The following is a 19,076-nucleotide window of genomic DNA, read 5'->3' on the forward strand; positions in this document are numbered from 1 at the left end:
GCTTGAGAGTACCCAGTAACTGGGATGTGTGTTTTTGCCCCAAACAATAAATTTTTCAAAGAGAGGCTCAGCCTCTGGGGCTGAAGGAAAGGGCGGAGACAGAAGAACTTCTTACCTGAATTGTTACCACAGCCTCTTGCAGAGTTTAGGGGCATGCTGGGATTGATGAGAATTAGTCTGTTTTATAGGGCCCATACTGGGGCTAAATGACCTGTTCTGGGCACTAAGCAGGCACAGACAGGAGAGAGTGTAAGCTGCACTGATTGTCATTCAGGTCCAGGAGTTTGCTGTTTTATAAACGCTTCCCTAGAGCAGAGAGAATTTTGATTTTTAAGGTCTTGTTAAAGCCTGCCAAGACCACCTGCCTGTAATCCCTTTTGGGAAGAATAAAGAATGGGGTTTTCCCTCTAGGGAAGTAGTTCTGTGCCTACAAGGAGTCTAAGCATGCTGTGATGACAGTAAGTAATCTTCTTGTTCTTTCTACTGACTCCTGAGCATGAAGTCCAAGATCCTCTCCATCTCGGGCTGTCTCATGGTCCTGCCATGGGTCCAGCCAGAGTCACTCACTGGTGCCAACTAAATGCAGTTTAGAATTCCATGGAGGCTGGAGTACACAGGCTAATGCATTAAACATCACCGAACTCTGGGCTGTAAACTGGAGTGTTTAGCTTCACATTTGAATTCCCTACCCTAAAGAATGCAATGAACCTCCAAGCAGAAATCTAGGATATTCATACTTTCCTAGATGTTTTATATATATATTTGTACAAGTTGGAGAATTTGAGGAAAAAACAAGCAAACAACAATAGCAAGAAAATAAATGAGGGAAGTTGGAGATAATTACTTTTGTCTCCTCACTGGTCTTTGTCCCAGTCACTGTGTTACTGCTTTGGCATGTTCCTTTTTTTCATATTAAAAAAAACCAACAACAGTAGGAAAGGGTGGGAAAGCAATAAATGTTCTATTATCTAATAGAAAAAATTAGTTATTGCAGAAATTATCTTCATATGGCTGTTATTCTTAGGCTAACACCTTTCAATCAGAAATCATCTAAGGCTCGTGGCTGTCAGCCATTCACAGTACGTTAGAAAACCAGCCGTTGTATCCAGTCTTCACACCTTCCATCAGGTCTGTGACAGGTGGACAAGGGAACAGTACTCGGCAGGTTGGTACTTGTCAAGTGAAGCTGGGATGCCTTTCAGGGGAATTTAAATTGGATCAGGTTTCAGCATTCATTGCTTTATCTTTGATACACTCCCAGAGAGTTATAATTAGAGATATATGAAAGAGAAATAACCTTGGTTGAACTCTACACATAGGTGTAATGCATTTTTAAAAATTCTTTTGGATACATAGGCATACATTTGTATGACATCCTTGTCCTTTTCAGACATATTATAGAAAGGCACTCTTGCTCACAGAAGTTGTTCTAAAGAGCAACTAATGGAGTCTTGCTGATACAATGTCACAATTGATGACTCCTTCAGGGTAGGAGTTTAGGAATTCCTTCCCTTCTCTAATACAATATCCCCTCCTTCCCCAGTCGTCATGCCTAAAGTCCTAAAAATCCCCATGGGAAAAGGCATTTGCAACTGAGAAGCCATGGCTATCTTTACAAAGATAGTCTTTTATTCTCTGAAACAAATCAATTTAGATAACACTCTAAAATAAGAAAATAGTGACATATTTTAGATCTTATATAACAATAATGGGGAAAATTTCCATTTTCCATCCTTGCCTGCTCGATAGATGTACCTTTAATGAGAAGTCTAGAAAATCATTTTGCTTTGTCACAGATACAGTATTCCCCCCTTTATCCAAGGGGAATATCTTCCAACAGCCCCAGTGGATGCCTGAAACTGCGGATAGTGCTGAACCCCATATATACCACATTGTTTCCTATGTATACATACCTATAATAAAGTTTAACTTATAAATTAGGCACAGTAAGAGACTAAGAACAAAAACGATTAATAAAATAGAGTAATTATAAGAATATACTGTAATAAAAGTTATTGCAGATCTTAGCAACCTCAGCATACGATTTTTTTCTTGCCTTATTAAGTTGAGAACTTTCACCTTTCACTTGAAGGAAGCCCTTGATGGCTTCTCTTTGGCATATCTTAATTGCCAGTATCACTACTCTTGCATTTTGGGGCCATTATTAAGTAAAATAAGTGTTACTTGAACACAAGAACTGCCATACCACCACAGTCTCTCTGATAACTGAGATGGCTACTAAGTGACTAACAGGTGGGTAGCAGTGTATACAGCGTGGATACACTGGACAATGGGATGTTCCACATCCCAGGTGGGATGGAGTGAGACAGCAAGAGATTCCATTACACTACACAGAACAGTGCACAATTTAAAACCTATGAAGTTTTTATTTTTAGAATTTTCCATTTAATACAGGCATACCTTGAAGATATTGCGTGTTTGGTCCAGACCTCTGCAATAAAGCAAATATCTCAATAAAGCAAGTCACATGAATGTCTTGGTTTCCCAGTGCATATAAAAGTTATGTTTACACTATACTGTAGTCTATGTGTACACGATAGTATTATGTCTAAAAAAATGTACATACCTTAAAAAATACTTTATTGCTAAAAAATGCTAACCGTCATCTGAGCCTTCAGCCCTGACAGACTTGTTCGACACATGATTACCACAAACCTTCAATTTGTAAAAAATGCAGTATCTGCAAAGCACAGTAAAGAGAAGCACAATAAAACGAGGTCTGCCTGTATTTTAAGACCGCGGTTGGCCATGGGCAACTGAAACCACGGGAAGTGAAACTGCAGATAAGGGGTGGCTACAGTAATACATACGCTAATAGTTTTTTCTTTTTCTTTTTATCTGTGTCTGTGTGTGTTGGGGCTGGTGGGGGCCATGCCTACTTCTCATTCTAAGCATTGGGAGTTCTCGTGCTCACGGTTACCTTATCATTCTTTCTTCTTATTTTCTATATTCACAACAGGGTGTAAGTAATGAAACTATAAAATGTTACCCCCTGCAGGAATAGTGGTCAATTTCTAGAGAGTTGGAATCAGAGATTCAGTCTGCTCAGGTCCTTTGACTCAGAGTTTTTACCCAATGTCCAAGGCTGCCAGAGATGAGGAGCAAAAGGAATGCTTAAGATGGAATAAGTGTCTGTCATCTGTGGTCAACCTGCTGGCTCTGCTTCAAGCCTGTCCCAGTGGAGTTGGTGGAGGGACACAGTGTTGGCCCTGGATAGCTGCATGGAAGCTCACGTGGACACTTTGGGCCACTAGAACGTGAAGAAATACAGTCGTCAGACCTGGATTTACCCTCCTGAGCTTCCTTAAACTTTCCCATGGCTTCAATTAAAGAACATTAACCCTTCTACCGTTTGTGCTTCTTTCCTTTTCTCTCCCTGACCCACGATTTGCTGTTTCCTAATGATCGCCAGTAAAATATACACTAAACCAGTAAAATATATACGAAATCCTTGGGCTCATAGAAAAAAATAAAACCCTACAAATATTAGTTTCACTAAAGGTGAACTGAATTTGTGGTCAGGAAGTGATTATTATAACTCTTTGCTATCCAGTGGCTGAAATTCCACTATCTAATCTGTGTACCTTTAGTTTAAGGAGCTGATCCGTGGTACCTTTAGATTCACTGCATTAAGCGGGGCAAGAACACATCTGCGCAAGAGCTGACTTGAATCCTTTCTTGTAAGGAGGTAATGGCTCAGAAAGACCTCGGCTGAATTTCATACATATTCATTTAATCAGTAACGTGCCTTTGCAGAAGTAATAAAGTATCTTCTAGCTTTAGTTTTCACATATGTAAAATGAGAATAGTAACTGATGAAATAGTTTTGAGGATTTACTAATTTGGGGTAATATAAGTAAAGTGGCTGTCACAGTGTTGGTATAGGATCGGTGATTAATTAATGCATGTGCCTTTTTTCCCTTTTTGGAGTATATGCTCTGTGAAGATTTGATTTATGTTTTCTCTTCCTTCTGTGGCTTCCCTCAGTACATTACAGTGATCTACATATGGCAGTTAATGTTTACCGAATGATGCTATCTGATTAATATGGAATTTAGGAAAGGAAGGTAAGTGGTTGTTTGGCCCCAGCCACTGTGGACTTGGCAGTTGTGTATCTTTCAGAACAGAAGCACCTGGGGGAAGCCTGCTGTCTATTACAGGCATGAGCACCAGAGTGTGCTTAAAGTTAAGTGCTAACAAGAGAATCCAAGGTTTTTGTTTTATGCTGAGCTTGTGCTGTGACTTGATCCTAGTTAGAGTCAGGACAAGGGCACCACAAATGAAAGACTGAGAGAATTTATTGACTGAGGAGATGTAATCTATAGATTTATGGTGAGACGGATGCAACTTGATTTACAGAGGAAAACTGCACATGCGCCTCAATGGCATTAAGCTCTTGGTAATAGGACACCCAGAATTCCTCAGTAAAGACTGCGAAGTTTTTGAGCAGGTTGTCAAACAATGTAAATCATGGAGAACCGTACCGTGTCCTGCTCAAAGATATAAACTAAACACCCACAAACATAAGACAATAAATAAGCAGCACACGGGCATTCCGTGTAAGGATAGAGGTCATCCAAGTCGTGTGGCGGCAAGGGTTCAGAGGTCATTACAGTTGGATGTTCATTAAGTGTAGTTTAGAAGTGTGTGTGTTTCCTGCATCTTTTCTCAAGGTGGCCCAGGAAGGGAGCTGAGCCCTTCAACAGGTTCTATTTTGACTAAGTAATGATATAGACTTGGAGATAGGAAGCAGGGCAGAAGCCATCTATTGTTTTAATCACCCTTGATCTTAATATTTTCAATGCCTTGAGAACGTGGTCTCTGATTGACTGAATGATGCCTTCCCACAGGTGGCTGATCCTTATGTAAGAGTCTAAGAGTCTCTTTTAAAGGGAGGTCATTGATTAACCCAAGCCCAAGAAAACCCAAATAAGACACTTATGACTTTTTATCTAAAATACTTGCCCAGCTCTGCAATATTCTAAGGAAGCTCGGCTCCCTCTTGTGGCTTAAAACCATGTGTCAGTTTGTTCTGCCTCCTTGGCTGTGCTATTTAGGAGGAACCAGTCTTTTGCCCACTACACCTTGAGCTTTCTAACTTTTCATTTTGTACTATTGGTGGGAAAATAGGCATGGCCCTGGCAAAACTGGGAGAGAGATATACCTGGCTTTTTTTTACCTCTCGTGCTCCCTAACTTGTCCTTCTCTCCTCCTCTTGTAGGAAGAGTGGTGAGGTATCTAACTCTCATTCTTGGAATGCTCTCTATCTTCCTATCAAAGTATCTTATTTCTTTTACTTACCCCAAGGAATAAATGAATAATAATTACTTAAAATGTTACCATGCAATCAGATTGGTTTCATTAAAAAAAAGGAATTAAAAGAATTAAATCTGTTGGTTGAATTTGCAATATTAAAGAATGGAATATAAAATATGAGATCCATGGAAGGTAGGCATAGCCTTTAGAAGTGATATATCATGAGGGTCAGCAATTGAAAACTCAGACTGAAGGGTTTTATCTAGTTCTCACTCACTTTTTTTTTAAATGTAAATTAGTTTCCATCATTAAAAACAGGGAGATTTCGTATAATAATAAAACATAACTTGGATTTCTTGCTTCTTAAACCAGACTGAAAGATTTGACAACAGGGAGTCCACATTCCCTCAGGGCGACAGTCAATGGAATCTGCATAATAGCCAATCGTTTTAGAGCAAGCACACATTCTCCATTTAGCCACAGACCTCACCCCTCCCAACAGTCCATAGTTAACCCATTTCCCTCAATTTGTACCTGCTTGACTCCTATGACATTAAAATTGTGACTGTGTAAGCTTATAACATGTAAGGTCCATTTATATTCTAATTATGGGTGGTCTTTGGGCCCTAGTCTCACAGTTCATTTTTTTTTTTTTAACTGAATAATAGTCCAGACACCCACATCTGTCCAGTGTGGGGAGTACAGTCCAAAGATACTGTCTTCACAAGGCAGGCTGACCTGGAAATCTCAGGGCACGAAGCTGTGAATGTCCAGGCACCATAGATATGCTGACATATACATGTATTTCGACTTAATACACAGTAATGAGAATGTCAAAAGCAACAGCAAAAACAAAACCTGAATTTATCTATGTTTAGGCTATTTCTGTAAGTCTTTATTTATTTTTACTGGTTTATTGATACCATTAGACATATGCTGCTTATTATCCTTCTGATTATGTCTAGTCTCTCCTGCTCCTAGGTTGTAAACTCTTGGAAGACAGATTTCCTGCTCTAGTTCTTTCCGTTTCTTTCCCTTCCTTTTCTTATCCTCCTATTCTCCACAAAATAAAACACATCATAATAATACATGCTTTAGAGCTATAGCTATTCAAATAAAAGTTTTATCTCTTTCCTAGCTACTGTTCCTTTTCCTTTGCTGGATGAGGATGGAATCCTGTGGAACTTTTGCTTTTTCTCTTTCTAGGCTTTAGAATGAGACAGCGCCATGTCCTCATGGAATCCACAGGGCCTGCAGGGCGTTGCCCTCATTTGGTGGAATCTGTTCCCTGTGAGGATCCAATGTGTTATCGATGGCTGGCATCTGAAGGGATCTGTATCCCTGATCATGGAAAATGTGGCCTGGGACATCGCATCCTGAAGGCTGTCTGCCAGAATGACCAAGGTATGATGCCAAGAAACACAAGGACTGTTAAGTCATATCTGCCAGATGGCTCATCACCACTCTCCACCAGGTCATTTTCACAAGGGAGGGAAACATGGTCCTTCCTATCCTTGAATATTTGTGTTTAAGTCAAGTGACACATTGCTGCACACAAGCTGGCTTGATTTAATATGGGGCCACATACTCCATGACAAAAGAACACTATTTCATTATGCCTAAATGCAATACAGTGAACCTAGAGATTTCTCTGGAGTTTTTAATTTATCAATACAAATAGAATACAGAAATCCTCTGGGTAGTCTTCAACTTATCAGTGCAAAATAAGTTTTACTTGCCTCTTTTGAAGTGGATATGTAACATGCTTTTATATATTATTAACAAATACTATCTTGTAAAGATTCTAGGGCTGCAACTCCCTCCAAGTTAAAAAGAAAAAAAATACTAAGCTATATCTTTTCATTTATGTAACATTAGACCAGAATCAGTTCTAGACATAAGACAACATTTCTAAAGAACTGCTTTTAAATATAAGTTGTCAAGATTTACAAAACTATTAACAATGGTGTCTTTCCTTCATCACCACGCTTTTAGTATAATGGTTGTTTGAAATGAAATATGATTTAGAAAATATGTAAGTCACATGAAAATCAGAAAGTGACATTTAAAACTATCCTACAGTTAAAAAAATTCAGTCTCTTGGAAGAATATGGAGTGTGTCTGTTAATCAGCTCTATCATGAGAAGTCCCATTTCTAATGCTCTTGGTGTGTGGACTGAGATGTTTTGAAATATGAAGTGAAGTCAGTCACAGAATGGAAGGAAATTACAAAGTGGATTCATAATGGATATTAACGTCCACACAGGATGACCTTCAGCAATGCATTTTCCTGTTTCCTTCCTTCCTTTCTCCCCTCTCCTTTCTCTCTCTCAGCCTTTCTCCCCTTTCCTCTCTCACTTCCTTCTTTCTTTCCTCCTCTCCATCCTTCCTTCCTTCTTTTTTTAATCACTGACTGCCCAAATCAGACATTTTATCAAATTATGTAGTTGGTTACCTCACAAAACCAGGTGGTTGTTTAATTAAATAGAGAGTGACGACAGATTATATTAGCTATAGTCTTTTTTGACTAAGTAGTTAAAACAAATATTGACTTTTCATATTATCAAATACTTTTTGAATTGTGGTAACATATATGCAGCTTATTAACCGAGGTAAATAAAATCACTTTTGTAATGCTTCTCTTTGAATTCAGGAAGAGTAATATAGTGGTTTAAAACCTGGGCTCTATAGTCAGACAGGTTGGAATTTCAAGTCTGCTACTCATCTGCTAGATGATCTCAGGAAAATTATGTAACTGTGGAGGCATCTTTCTTTCAGCTGTAAAGTGGAGATAATAAAACTTCCCTCTCACTCTCAGGTTGTGAGAGTTATGTTAGTTGTGTAAAAGTGATTAGTTAAGTGCCTGGCTCAGAACCATTCAAAATACGCTGTAAGCTTATTTTACTTACAATGCCCATTTATTACTGGGTTCTGTCCTGGGGGAATTATGCAGAAAGCAGTCTTTTATAAACTGAAAATAAGAATGAGTATTAGAATAACCATACTACTTCTTCCTCCCAACCTCCAGCTGTGTAAACAAGAAGATAATTTGGTTGAGACCCAATGACAGATGACTGTCATGCTTTGTCATCTCCTAGCAGGTATTGGAGGCCTGACAAACCTGATATATTATGTCCATAGGCCTGGGCATTTCTTTCACAATTTGTCCTCTGTCTTCTTCAATATTGCAGAGTGTGATATTCTGATTTATAAACAGAAGTATATATTTGGTCTTTGTCCCCATTTAGGGGCCAGAGCTCCTAAAACCCTTGGAATTCCTGAGTGATAAGAGCAATGGGAGCATTTTTTGTTATAATATTTCCTCTCTTGTCCTCAGTTCTTGAAATTACTTTCATAGAGGTGAAATGGGTATCTTGTTATTCATAGCAAGCCCCTTTTCACCACAACTGGGTTTATGTTAATGAGATGACTTTTGGAAATCTCCTAAGGATGAGGCTGATTGCCAAGGGAACCAAGCATGAATAAAGGGTTGGGACTTTCAGTCCCACTCCCTGATTTCTGGGGAGGGGAAACGGGCTGGAGGTTAAATTAATCACAGATGGCCAATGATTTAATCAATCATGCCTATGTAATGGAGCCTCCATGAAGGACAGGGTTCAGAGAGCTTCTGGGTTGGTGAATACATGAAGATTTTGGGAGAGAGGTACATGGAAGCTCTGCGCTCTTTCCCCACAGGTTGCCCTATACATATCTTCCATCTGGCTTTCTTGTGTTATATCCTTTCATAATAAACTGTTAATCTAGTAAGTTAAATGGATTCCCTGAGTTCTGTGAATTGCTCTAGCAAATTAATCAAACCCAAGGAGGGAGTCATGGGTGATGAGGATTTTAGGCTGGTTACTTTTAAAACTGCAGATGAGAAGCAGGCTCAGAGGACTGGAATTTGCTTGCTCTTTGAGAGATATTTGCATTTGTGAAGGAAGGGGGGATGACCTTGTAGGGACCTGAAATTGGCCACCCCAGGATATGTCTCTTTGGCATTGGGATTGTTTGGGGCTGATTGCTTTTGATAAACTGGGACAGGGAAGGAAGCTCTGAGGAATGGAACTTGCCCTTGTTGGGACACATTTACATTTGTAAGGTAAATCTCTATCTGTAAAAGGTGCCTCCCTCTCTGTACCAGGAAGAAGAAGAGAGATGACCTTGTCCCTAGAAACTCTTAATGGGGAAGGCAAGAACTTAAGTTGGTTGCTGCCTGGCAATCTCATGTAACTGATTTAGGGTGGTGGCTTCTGACCTTTACTTAATCCGATTTGATTCTTGTCTAAAAGTCATGGGATCACCCAATGACCAGACCCCACCTGCACTGATACCATTTTAACTTTTTTTCATGTTCTTTCCTTTATCTTGTAAAGAGATGACTCACATACCCATGCCTTATAAAATTAGCCCTAGCCCTCAACTCGCAGCAGCAGCAGCTCTGCCTGCCCATGGGTCCTGTCCCCATGCCCGTGGCAGCAGCAGCTCCCCATGCCAGCAGCAGCTCTGACTGCCCATGGGTCCTGTTCCCATGGCAGCAGTAGCCGGGGCAGCAGCAGCAGAAGCTCTGACTGCCTATGGGTCCTGTCCCCATGCTATTCTATTCTCTAAATAAAAGAGCACTACTGCCAGATCTTGAGCGTCTAAGAAATCTTTCTTTCGACTCCTCGGCTCACTGACCCGACATCAATGGGAACCTCTGATTTATAGTCACTTGGTCAGAAGTACACTTAACCACCTGGACTTGTGATTGGCATCCTGAATTGGAAGGGGTCGTTGGAACCTCCAGTTTGTAGCTGGTCAGTCAGAAGCACAGGTAACCTAGGCTTGCAATTGGCATCTGAAGTGGAGGGTGGTCTTGTGGGACTGAGCCCTTTACCTACGGAATCTGATGTTCTTCCTGGATAGATGGTGTCAGAGTTAAGTTGAGTGGTATGATACCCAGTTGATGTTGGAGAATTGCACTTTGAAATTGAGTGCAGAACCCTTTTTACAGAAATATCAACTTTACCATTTTACAGCAGTTCTAGAATTTTATCGCTTATTCCTTTGAAATAACTAATTTTCAGCATCGACCTACAATCTCAATTTCTGTGGGGAAAAGTAAGAATTCCTGCTGGTTCCTATCAGTTCTATGAAGTCTTTGTGGTTTTTAAATACCTGGATGACTCCTTCCTCATTTGTGAGGCAATGGCCACAGTCATGGTTAGGAGAACAGGCTGACCTCCTGATAGCGGAAGCAGTCTTTTGTCCAGTGAGAAATTGAAAATGTGCTCTGGTTGCACTTTTCTCGGTTGAGCTTCTGTGAGATTCCGGATGATTGATGATAGAAGTTTGGCAGAGAAGTGCTCCTGTTTGACTCTCCACATATTACCATTGTCTTTCCGTAGCTGCCGGAATTGATGGAACTGTTGACGCTCATTTAAATGCTTGGAGAGAAAAAATGGTTGAGATATTTAATAAGTCTCCTGTGATTTTCTTTCCTTGTAACATTTGGTAGTTTTCTTTTCATCACTCTGAGTTTATTAATTGTTTCATAGGCCTTTTGTTCCAGAATTTATTCAGAGCTAAGTGGATGAGAGCAAGAAAGTAAGTCTTCTTTTTGATTAAACAAACAAGCAAATGGACTCATGTTAGATCTTATCCAGTTTGAGGCTTGCTATGATTTGCAAGGTAACTTGCTTTACCTCTTATTTTTAGCTTGTCCATATTAACTCCCTCCAGGTATCCCATTTACCAAAGGGACGTTCAGCATCCTTGCAAAATATTTACATCCCCTTCAGGTTGTGGAGCCAAGAGATTTCCATGTAGCTGTGATCAAGATTCCATAGGACTCTTCATAGTGTCTTGTTGGGCATTACTCATACCACTAGGAAGACATATTTCCTCCCCAGAAGTTCGTTCAGACTATATGTTAGCTTGGAAACTTCAAAAATACACAATCTATGTCACATTAAAGCCAGGAAGTAACTGGAAATAGCAATTTGATTTACCTAAAACTTTGGGTTAGTTTCAGGATGTGACCTACTTTGGACTGTCTAAGAGCCAAGGCATCATCTATGAATTTTTATAGCTATCTCTGAAGATAGGCTTTGACTCATTCTCTACTTTGATTTATTACTGTTACTGTCCAATCAGTCTCACTAAAGTTCCTGATTTCTCACCCAGCCTGTGATAGTAGCAAACAATTTGTTAGTCAGTAATATTTATTTTCAGGAAGAAAATTGTATAATAGATTACATGAATGTGTATTCTGATTTGGAATCTGATTTCCACTACTTTGATTGGTGGATCAGCTTTGATTTCTTTCTTTTGTACAACATCTTATCATTAGCAGGGTCAATAGAAATCTACTGAGTATAGAAACTAGAACTCTACCTAGTTTTTTCTTATCTCAATGACAAGTACATTTCCAACATTTCACAGTGGGCATTTGAAAGTAAATGGAGTGTGATGCAAACTGAAAGCCCAACATATTTCTCCCTTAGATTATCAAGTTAATTTACTGTGTTTTAAACTTTGTTTCTCCAACATGTAACTGGTTTGTTGTTGCTCAGTTTCATTGACAATTGATGAAGGTTTACTGCTGTGTGACATCTTCCCAGAGAAGGTTGGGAAAATCCCCATAATACCAGGGCAGTGGACAGCATTCCTAGCAGCTGGGAAGTGACCACTACTTATCTCTTTCATGGGTTCATAATACACAATGGGCAGATGACACTATAGGGTCATTGGATAAATGCCAGCCTGCCTACTGGAGCTGTCAGACCCTGAGTACTCACCACATGCTTTGCTCCATAGCTTGCCAAATAAGCTGTCTTGAGAAACAAAAACAATGTCTGTATATTTCAGTAACCATCTCTATTCAGAGATAATGCAGCGTACATTCCGCACTTGTTGAAAGCAAATACCCACGCGGGTAAAGAGTATAATACATCAGGAAGAACAAAGTTCTCATGTTGACAGGTACATGAAATTAGTCTCCTGGTGTCGCTGCAAGGCTCCTTTGCATACAAGGTTTCTTATTTTTCACAGTTTCACTGGACCTTCCCCATGCAAATATTTTCCTTAAGTGGTATGTATATTTGCACAGAAAGCATGAGGAATGATTTCTGATCGTTAACCTGACTTTGCTTTTCATTTTAGAGGGATTTTTCTTTGAGTTCTTGCCTTCCATTGTTAACCTTGAACAATCCAAAAATGTGATCTTTAATCTTGGCTAAAATGGCAAGTGCTTGTAAGCTTTAACACCATAAGTACCTTTTCTAGGATGACTTTAATTGGTGGAAAGCATGCTAGAGTAATCATTTACCTGAGTTAGGTTAAAATGTTAATTTTTTTAAAAAAAATCTATGATTGGAATTGGAAGCTTTGCTTTGTTTTGTTTTTTATCTTGAAGTCTCAAGAAATATTCTTTGGCTCACTTGTGAGAATAAGGTCAAACGCCATTTGGATAAGAAGTTATTTATCAGAATATTTTGTGACTCACCAGAATTCTAAATAGAACTGCTTTTGTGTTCTCAAGTCATTGTTTTCTAAACCCTTTGATCGTGCTGTATCTCGTGTTGCTCAATGAGTGATGCTTTACTTCTCCTCTGTATATTTTTTCCCTTTTCTTACAAAATTTTCTAACTGCAATTTCAGCACAATGTTTATTTTCTTCTATTTTAGGAAGGACGAGGGATAGATTATTCATCAGGTATTTCTTTACCACACAAGTATATTCCTGCAGTGAATCAACCTATTAAAGGGACAATACAAATTGGGGCCACTATGGAGAACACAGAGCCTCTAAAATAAATTTCAACTGTGAATATTCAAAAAGTTTTGGGCAGTGGCACCTTAGTTGAAATAAGTTTGCAGTTTATTAAGATGTGCATTTTGAAAGGGATAATAGTAATTGGGATATATCTTTTTTTAAACTTTCTTCTTAGACTATTATTATTTTTTTATATGTTTCTATTTTGAGTTGGAAAAAAACACAGTTACCTTTGCATAAGGTTTGGGAATCTTAGAACTATATTGCTACATATTCAGAGGAATCAAAACAGAGGAGAATAAACATGGACATACATTTAATATTTCTGATGCAAATTCAGAGAAATGGCTTTTTGGCGTAGTCACACTTAACACACATACTGTTGTTTCCTTCCCAGATTCCCTTGGCCATCCGTTTCTGTGCATGTCAGCCTGAAATTCCAACTGATGCCACCTGCATCTCTTTGCCCGAGGAGTTTCTCTGGCCACTGGAGCCTTCTTTGCTCTCATATGCAATCAGAAGAGCCAGGGAACTAGCAATCCCAGGGAGCAGCCTTCAACCAGTGATTGAGAGTTGGTATATAAATACCAGCTCCTTTGCCCCTCAGATGGAATAACCTTGAAGTGTGTGCTCTCCATTGTGTCCTAGAGTTCCCAGTGAGATGAAGCTCCACTTACTCATAGTGGTGACTTATTTCATCACTCATCCTTGATCAGCCTCCTTCCCTTTCTATCCCCCTCACTCTTGCACTGATTCCCTGAGGTTACTCCCCAATAAATACTTACCCAAGAATCTTTGTTACAGAGTTTGGTTATGGTACAACTCAAACCAAGACAAGAATACTTGGAAAGGTGTTTAATGGATCCACTCCTAGAGAAGATGCAAGATCCAATTCAAATCACATCATATTGATAATATTTAAAGAATGACCTTCCAAGGAAAAAATGACATAGTCTCTCATAAGAGCTCATTCAATATTTTGAGCAACCCTCACTATTTATCAATTATTTGGTATTATCTGAAGGGCTTCAATATACAGCTTTTGTCCTCCCTTTGAAAATGTAAAAAACATTATTGAACCCCCTTTCCTTCCCAGTGAGGCAATGCCAGTAACTTAGACCTCCTCCTGAGTCTTGTTTTCCAACAATCAAGTAATTTTATAACTCTCATGGGAGGACTAGTTTATTCATATTTTCATTTTGCAGTGGATTCCAGAGTGTATTGGATTTTTTCTAAATATGAACAAGAAAAACAGACTTCTTTTGGATATTAAGAGGATTATTTGCGTGGGAAAATTGAGCCTGAAGTGTTTGGGGAATGTGTTGCTTTATGTTCTTTGTTCTGGATCAGTGGTTCTAAAGTGACAGTGCATATCAGAATCACCTGGAGGGGTTATAAAAACACAAAATTCTGGGGCTGGCCCGGTGGTGCAGTGGTTAGGTTCACACATTCCACTTTGATGGCCTGGGGTTCGCCGGTTCAGATCCTGGGTGTGGACATGGCACCGCTTGTCAAGCCATGCTGTGGTAGGTGTCCCACATATAAAGTAGAGGAAGATGGGCATGGATGTTAACTCAGGGCTAATCTTCCTAAAATAAAATAAAATAAAACATAAAATTCTGACCCCTACTGCAGAGTTTCTGATTCAGTGGGTCTAGGATGAGGCTCAAGAATTTGTATTTCTAACAAGTTCCTAGGCAATGCTGGTGGTGCTGATTCAAGGACCATACTTTGAAAAACATTGTTCAAGGCAGAAGGGGGCCTAGGGCGGCCTCATAATGTGAGTGTGTAACACAGGTAGGCTAGAACAGTGAAAGGCATATCTTACAGTTAGTCAGAACCAGCAGTAGTATTGATTCTAATCTGTTGTTTCTTGTTTCCTGCTGGGGAAGTTATTTTTGAAATCCATGAAATATATTACTGTCTTTCCAAAAGCAAGCAGTGAGTAAATATTCTTTTATTTTTTTATTGTTACCTAGATGGATTACCAAAGAATCAAATAGTGGAAAGCAATAGTGTACTCTTGCAGAAACAGAAGACACATAGCTTGTGAGATGAGTTATTTAGATTTAGAGGAGAGAATTTTCGTTTTCAGCAAGCTATCTTTTTCAGACCACCAACTGGTAGCAGTTTGGTGTCACTGTTCTTGCTGAAGGAAGTGTGGTGATGACAAATAGGTTGTATTAAATTTTGAAATGAACCTGACATTGCAGTTGAAAGTGCCAATAAGATCAGGCTGCTATTCACACTACAGGAATCAGACTGCAAAGGAGATTCAATGTGAGAGTTCCTGCAGCCAAGTCCCTCATTTCCTTTCATTTAGATGGCTCGCAGTGAAATTAAAGGTGAAACTCTAATAATATTTGGCAGTGAGGGAATCCAAAAGAGGAAAATAGAGTCTTGTTCTAATCAGAGTTTTCCCATCCATGTTGGATGAGAAGGTGGGGAGTACATGTAAACTGGTGAATCAATTTAAATGCTAGGGAGAGAGGAACTGCAATGCAGTTTTAAAAATATTTACTGTATGTTTTCTGATGATAAACAGGTATTGTATTTTGAATTACTTCCTCTTTCCACCTTGTTACATACTAGATATTGCAAAATAGCTTGTGTCTTTTTTTCTCTTTTACCGAGGTACCTAAAGAAATGACTATATTCACATCACGACCCCACTAGTATTTCACAATCAGATGAAATATGGTCTGATTTTTTCAGATTTATAATATTTAGAAATAGCGTAGAGTAAATTGCTTCCTGAGTGTGCCTATATTTCTCATAGAAAGACTCTCTCCTTTTTCTCTGTCTTCTGAAATTCTCACTGGGCAATCCACTTTCTGTTCCCATTCCATATGATTCAGAAAGCAAAATAAATTGTAGATTGCGCTGATACTTCAGAATGTAGTTCATGTGATTAAATGGTCAACCCAGCCTTTCAGTAGGAATTAATGTGAGATTGTCACCCTTCCTATTACTTTCAACTTCCTGGGCGTGGTCTGAGTTTCTTTACTCTGTTGTGAATTCCACTAGTATTACTAACGAGGATTAGTTGTAGTGTTAGTCATGGGGATATAATGTTATTTTCTACTTCAGAAATACATTTCAAAGTGGTATTTGGCTGTTTTATATGGCCTTTGGCTGGTTACTGCTAACATAGCATCTCCTTACTTTTCCCTGTCTGTAGATAAAGGGACATTAAAGAACATGGATTAAAACACATTTCTAGTATGATGAAGTAATTTTCACTGATAAGATAGCCAAAATGACTAGATTAGGAAAGGCAGTCAGAGGCTTACCTGTGCTGTACCCATTTGAGTGTTTTTAGGAAAATGTAGTGAAGTAAAACTCTCCTGGAAAGGCTCATCCATCCCACATGAAATCAATTAAAAGAAAATTTTACGTAGACTTAAGAACTTTTTGTACTCATCAATTAAAATAACTTATACATATGCTTTATCTAATTGATATGATTCACAATTAAGAATTCATAGTGTGTAGCCCTTTGTGCTGTTGTAGCCATGCCATACTTATTGACTTGAGTGTCTGCTATGCACAAAGAACTATATGATTTTTCATAGAGAGGTACTTAAGAAGTAGAACTCAGAAACAGTTTAGAGAAATCATACATTTTATTTCAAAGAAACATGAACTGAAAGAAAAAGTATTTTGAAATTAATTTAGGGGTATCTTAAGACCAGGATACTTCTCTTACTCCATAGGTAGGTTTCAATCAACAACAAGCATATGTATAGTTCACAATAAGTACTACTCCTACTGGTTACCTCTGTGGTAATTTGCCGCACAGTCACTATCATGTTGTTCCCCTGCTTGAGCTGCTCATCCTCCTCTTCTTCCTTTGGCTAATTAATTATTACATATCCTTTAAAAACTTGGATTAATGTCCTTCAGGAGACCATCCTTCCACTCCTACTCCACCTCTTTTTGTTTTTCACTTTCCTTTTTTTGCAAAAGATTAACCCTGAGCTAATATCTGCTGCTAATCCTCCTCTGTTTTGGTGAGGAAGACTGGCCTTGAACTAACATCCGTGCCCATCTTCCTCTACTTATATTTGGGATGCCTGCCACAGCATGGCTTGACAGGCACTGTGTAGGTCCACATCCGGGATCTGAACTGGTGAACCACGGGCCGCCGAAGCAGAACGTGTAAACTTAATGGCTGTGCCACTGGGCTGGCCTTCCACCTCTTTTAAGTTGGTCTAGAATCTCAAGTGAATATACGGTTACCACCCACTTCAGATTATTTGTCACAGTCAGTTATGATAATTTCATTTCCTTTATAGATGATTGCCTCAGAAATGTGTGAGGTTAGATCTGTTTGGGCCAATGAGATGTGAGAAGAGGGACATGAACAAGGAAGGTTGTTCTTTCAGTTGCTCCCATGATCCATCATATGATCTACAGGTTATTTGGCTTCAGGATGAAGGCATTGCTGTGTACAGTAGGGCAGAGATGTAAAGACACTCTGAGTTCTAGAAGACATTGTTGGGCCCCTGACTGCTCAACAGTATAAGCACTGGCTGCTGTGTAAGTCAATAGATTTCCTTATTATAAAAGCCAGTTTCTATCCGAGTTTGTATCAGCTGCTGAAGTAATAATCCTAATTGATGGGGTGCCTGTCTTCTGTGTTCTCATAACACTTTGTGATTCAGTTATCAATGTCTTTACTACATTATATTGAAATGATCTGCTCACTTGTCTGTTTTTCCCGTTTGACTCTTAGCTTCTCAAGGGCAGAGACCTTGACTCATTTATTGTTTTATTCTTGGCAGGATGCCAGAGTGTCTGGTGTATTAGGATGTACTCAATAAATATTTATAGAACTTAGAGTTATTTCAATTGATTTGCACAACAGTCCAATTGGGAATTATTATTATTATTCCAATTTTATTGATGAGGACATTGTAGCCCAGAGATATTGATAGCCTGAAGTCACTCAACTCCTATGTTCTAACACTAGAATTTTGAACTCCAGACCTAGGACACCAAACCAGTGCTGTTCTACTTTATCAATATCAGCAAATGCGTACCACATGTACCAACAACACTGACATTGCTGTGTCTCAGACCCATGCAGTAATTTCCATTAGTTAAGATGCTCTTTTTTGTTAAATGAGTCTTGATCTGAGATTTACTCTCGGTGCAGCTCTAAAGGCAAACACTGCCAACTGACAGGTGTGGGCCTGAAAGATGAAACCCATTTCTAACTGTACCCTAAGCTTTTTGCCTCTTTCACTTGGTGTGAGCTAAGACCAACAGAGAGGCCACCAGGTACAATGAAAACATAAAGCCCACACATGCTTCCTTCTGGCACAAGGTGTATTTGAGTTAGATGTGTAGTACTTAGTTATCTGGTTTTCCCTGGCAACTTTAGTTCTAATCGTGATTGTATTCAGACAGCTAACCAGCATGGAATTTATTCATCAGACTGGATTAGCAATAGCTAATAGCAAGAAAAGCTCTTCTCTTGAAAAAGACATGTGAAAGGAGAAAGTAAGAGACAGCTATTTAGGGACAAGCAGCTTTTCACTCCCTCATAGTAGAGATATTCCTACAGGGAGGCAATAACAGAACTGCTAATAATGGCATATCCTTAAGTTTGAGGGAGTTTTGGTAAAAAGCAAGCAAATTCTATACACAAGAGTGGTCTTTAATATTATATCAGAGCTTTATAAATATATGTATATAGTGATTCATTGAGAAGAGGATGTAATTTCCCTGCGACATATTGTTCCAGAATGCAAATAGGTAGAAATTAAAAGATGACAAATTCTGGCTTACCATGTGAATACATGTTCCATTGTAACTGTCTAGAATGGTGACTAGAATAATGAGCTCATTGTCCCTGAAGGCATTTACATGGAGGCTGGAGACCTCTCAGGGTTACTTTGGTACGAATCGCCACACTATTCTGGCAGGAGAGGATAACTCTGTAAATCCTCTATTATCATTTTTGGCAGGACAGTTCTGCATTGTTCTTGATTTTCCTGCACTTCAGGATATTTGACATCTCTGCTTCTCCCCA

At 39.1% G+C, this 19,076-nt stretch overlaps 1 protein-coding gene across 5 annotated transcripts in view; it reads left to right on the plus strand.

Annotated features, from left to right (window-relative positions):
• The window catches only part of THSD7B (thrombospondin type 1 domain containing 7B), a 799,570-nt gene that overhangs the window by 361,949 nt on the left and 418,545 nt on the right, over positions 1-19,076 (plus strand). For 4 of the 5 annotated variants that reach the window (XM_044768990.2, XM_044768984.2, XM_070507604.1 and 1 more), the window contains exon 7: positions 6,484-6,681. The exons of the other annotated variant lie outside the window; for it this stretch is intronic. In XM_044768990.2, the coding sequence (XP_044624925.1) occupies positions 6,484-6,681 (198 nt within the window). The remainder of the gene's footprint in view (positions 1-6,483; positions 6,682-19,076) is intronic. 5 annotated transcript variants of the gene reach the window in all.

Source organism: Equus asinus, chromosome 4 (assembly GCF_041296235.1).
Source record: "Equus asinus isolate D_3611 breed Donkey chromosome 4, EquAss-T2T_v2, whole genome shotgun sequence".
Lineage (NCBI taxonomy): Eukaryota > Metazoa > Chordata > Mammalia > Perissodactyla > Equidae > Equus > Equus asinus.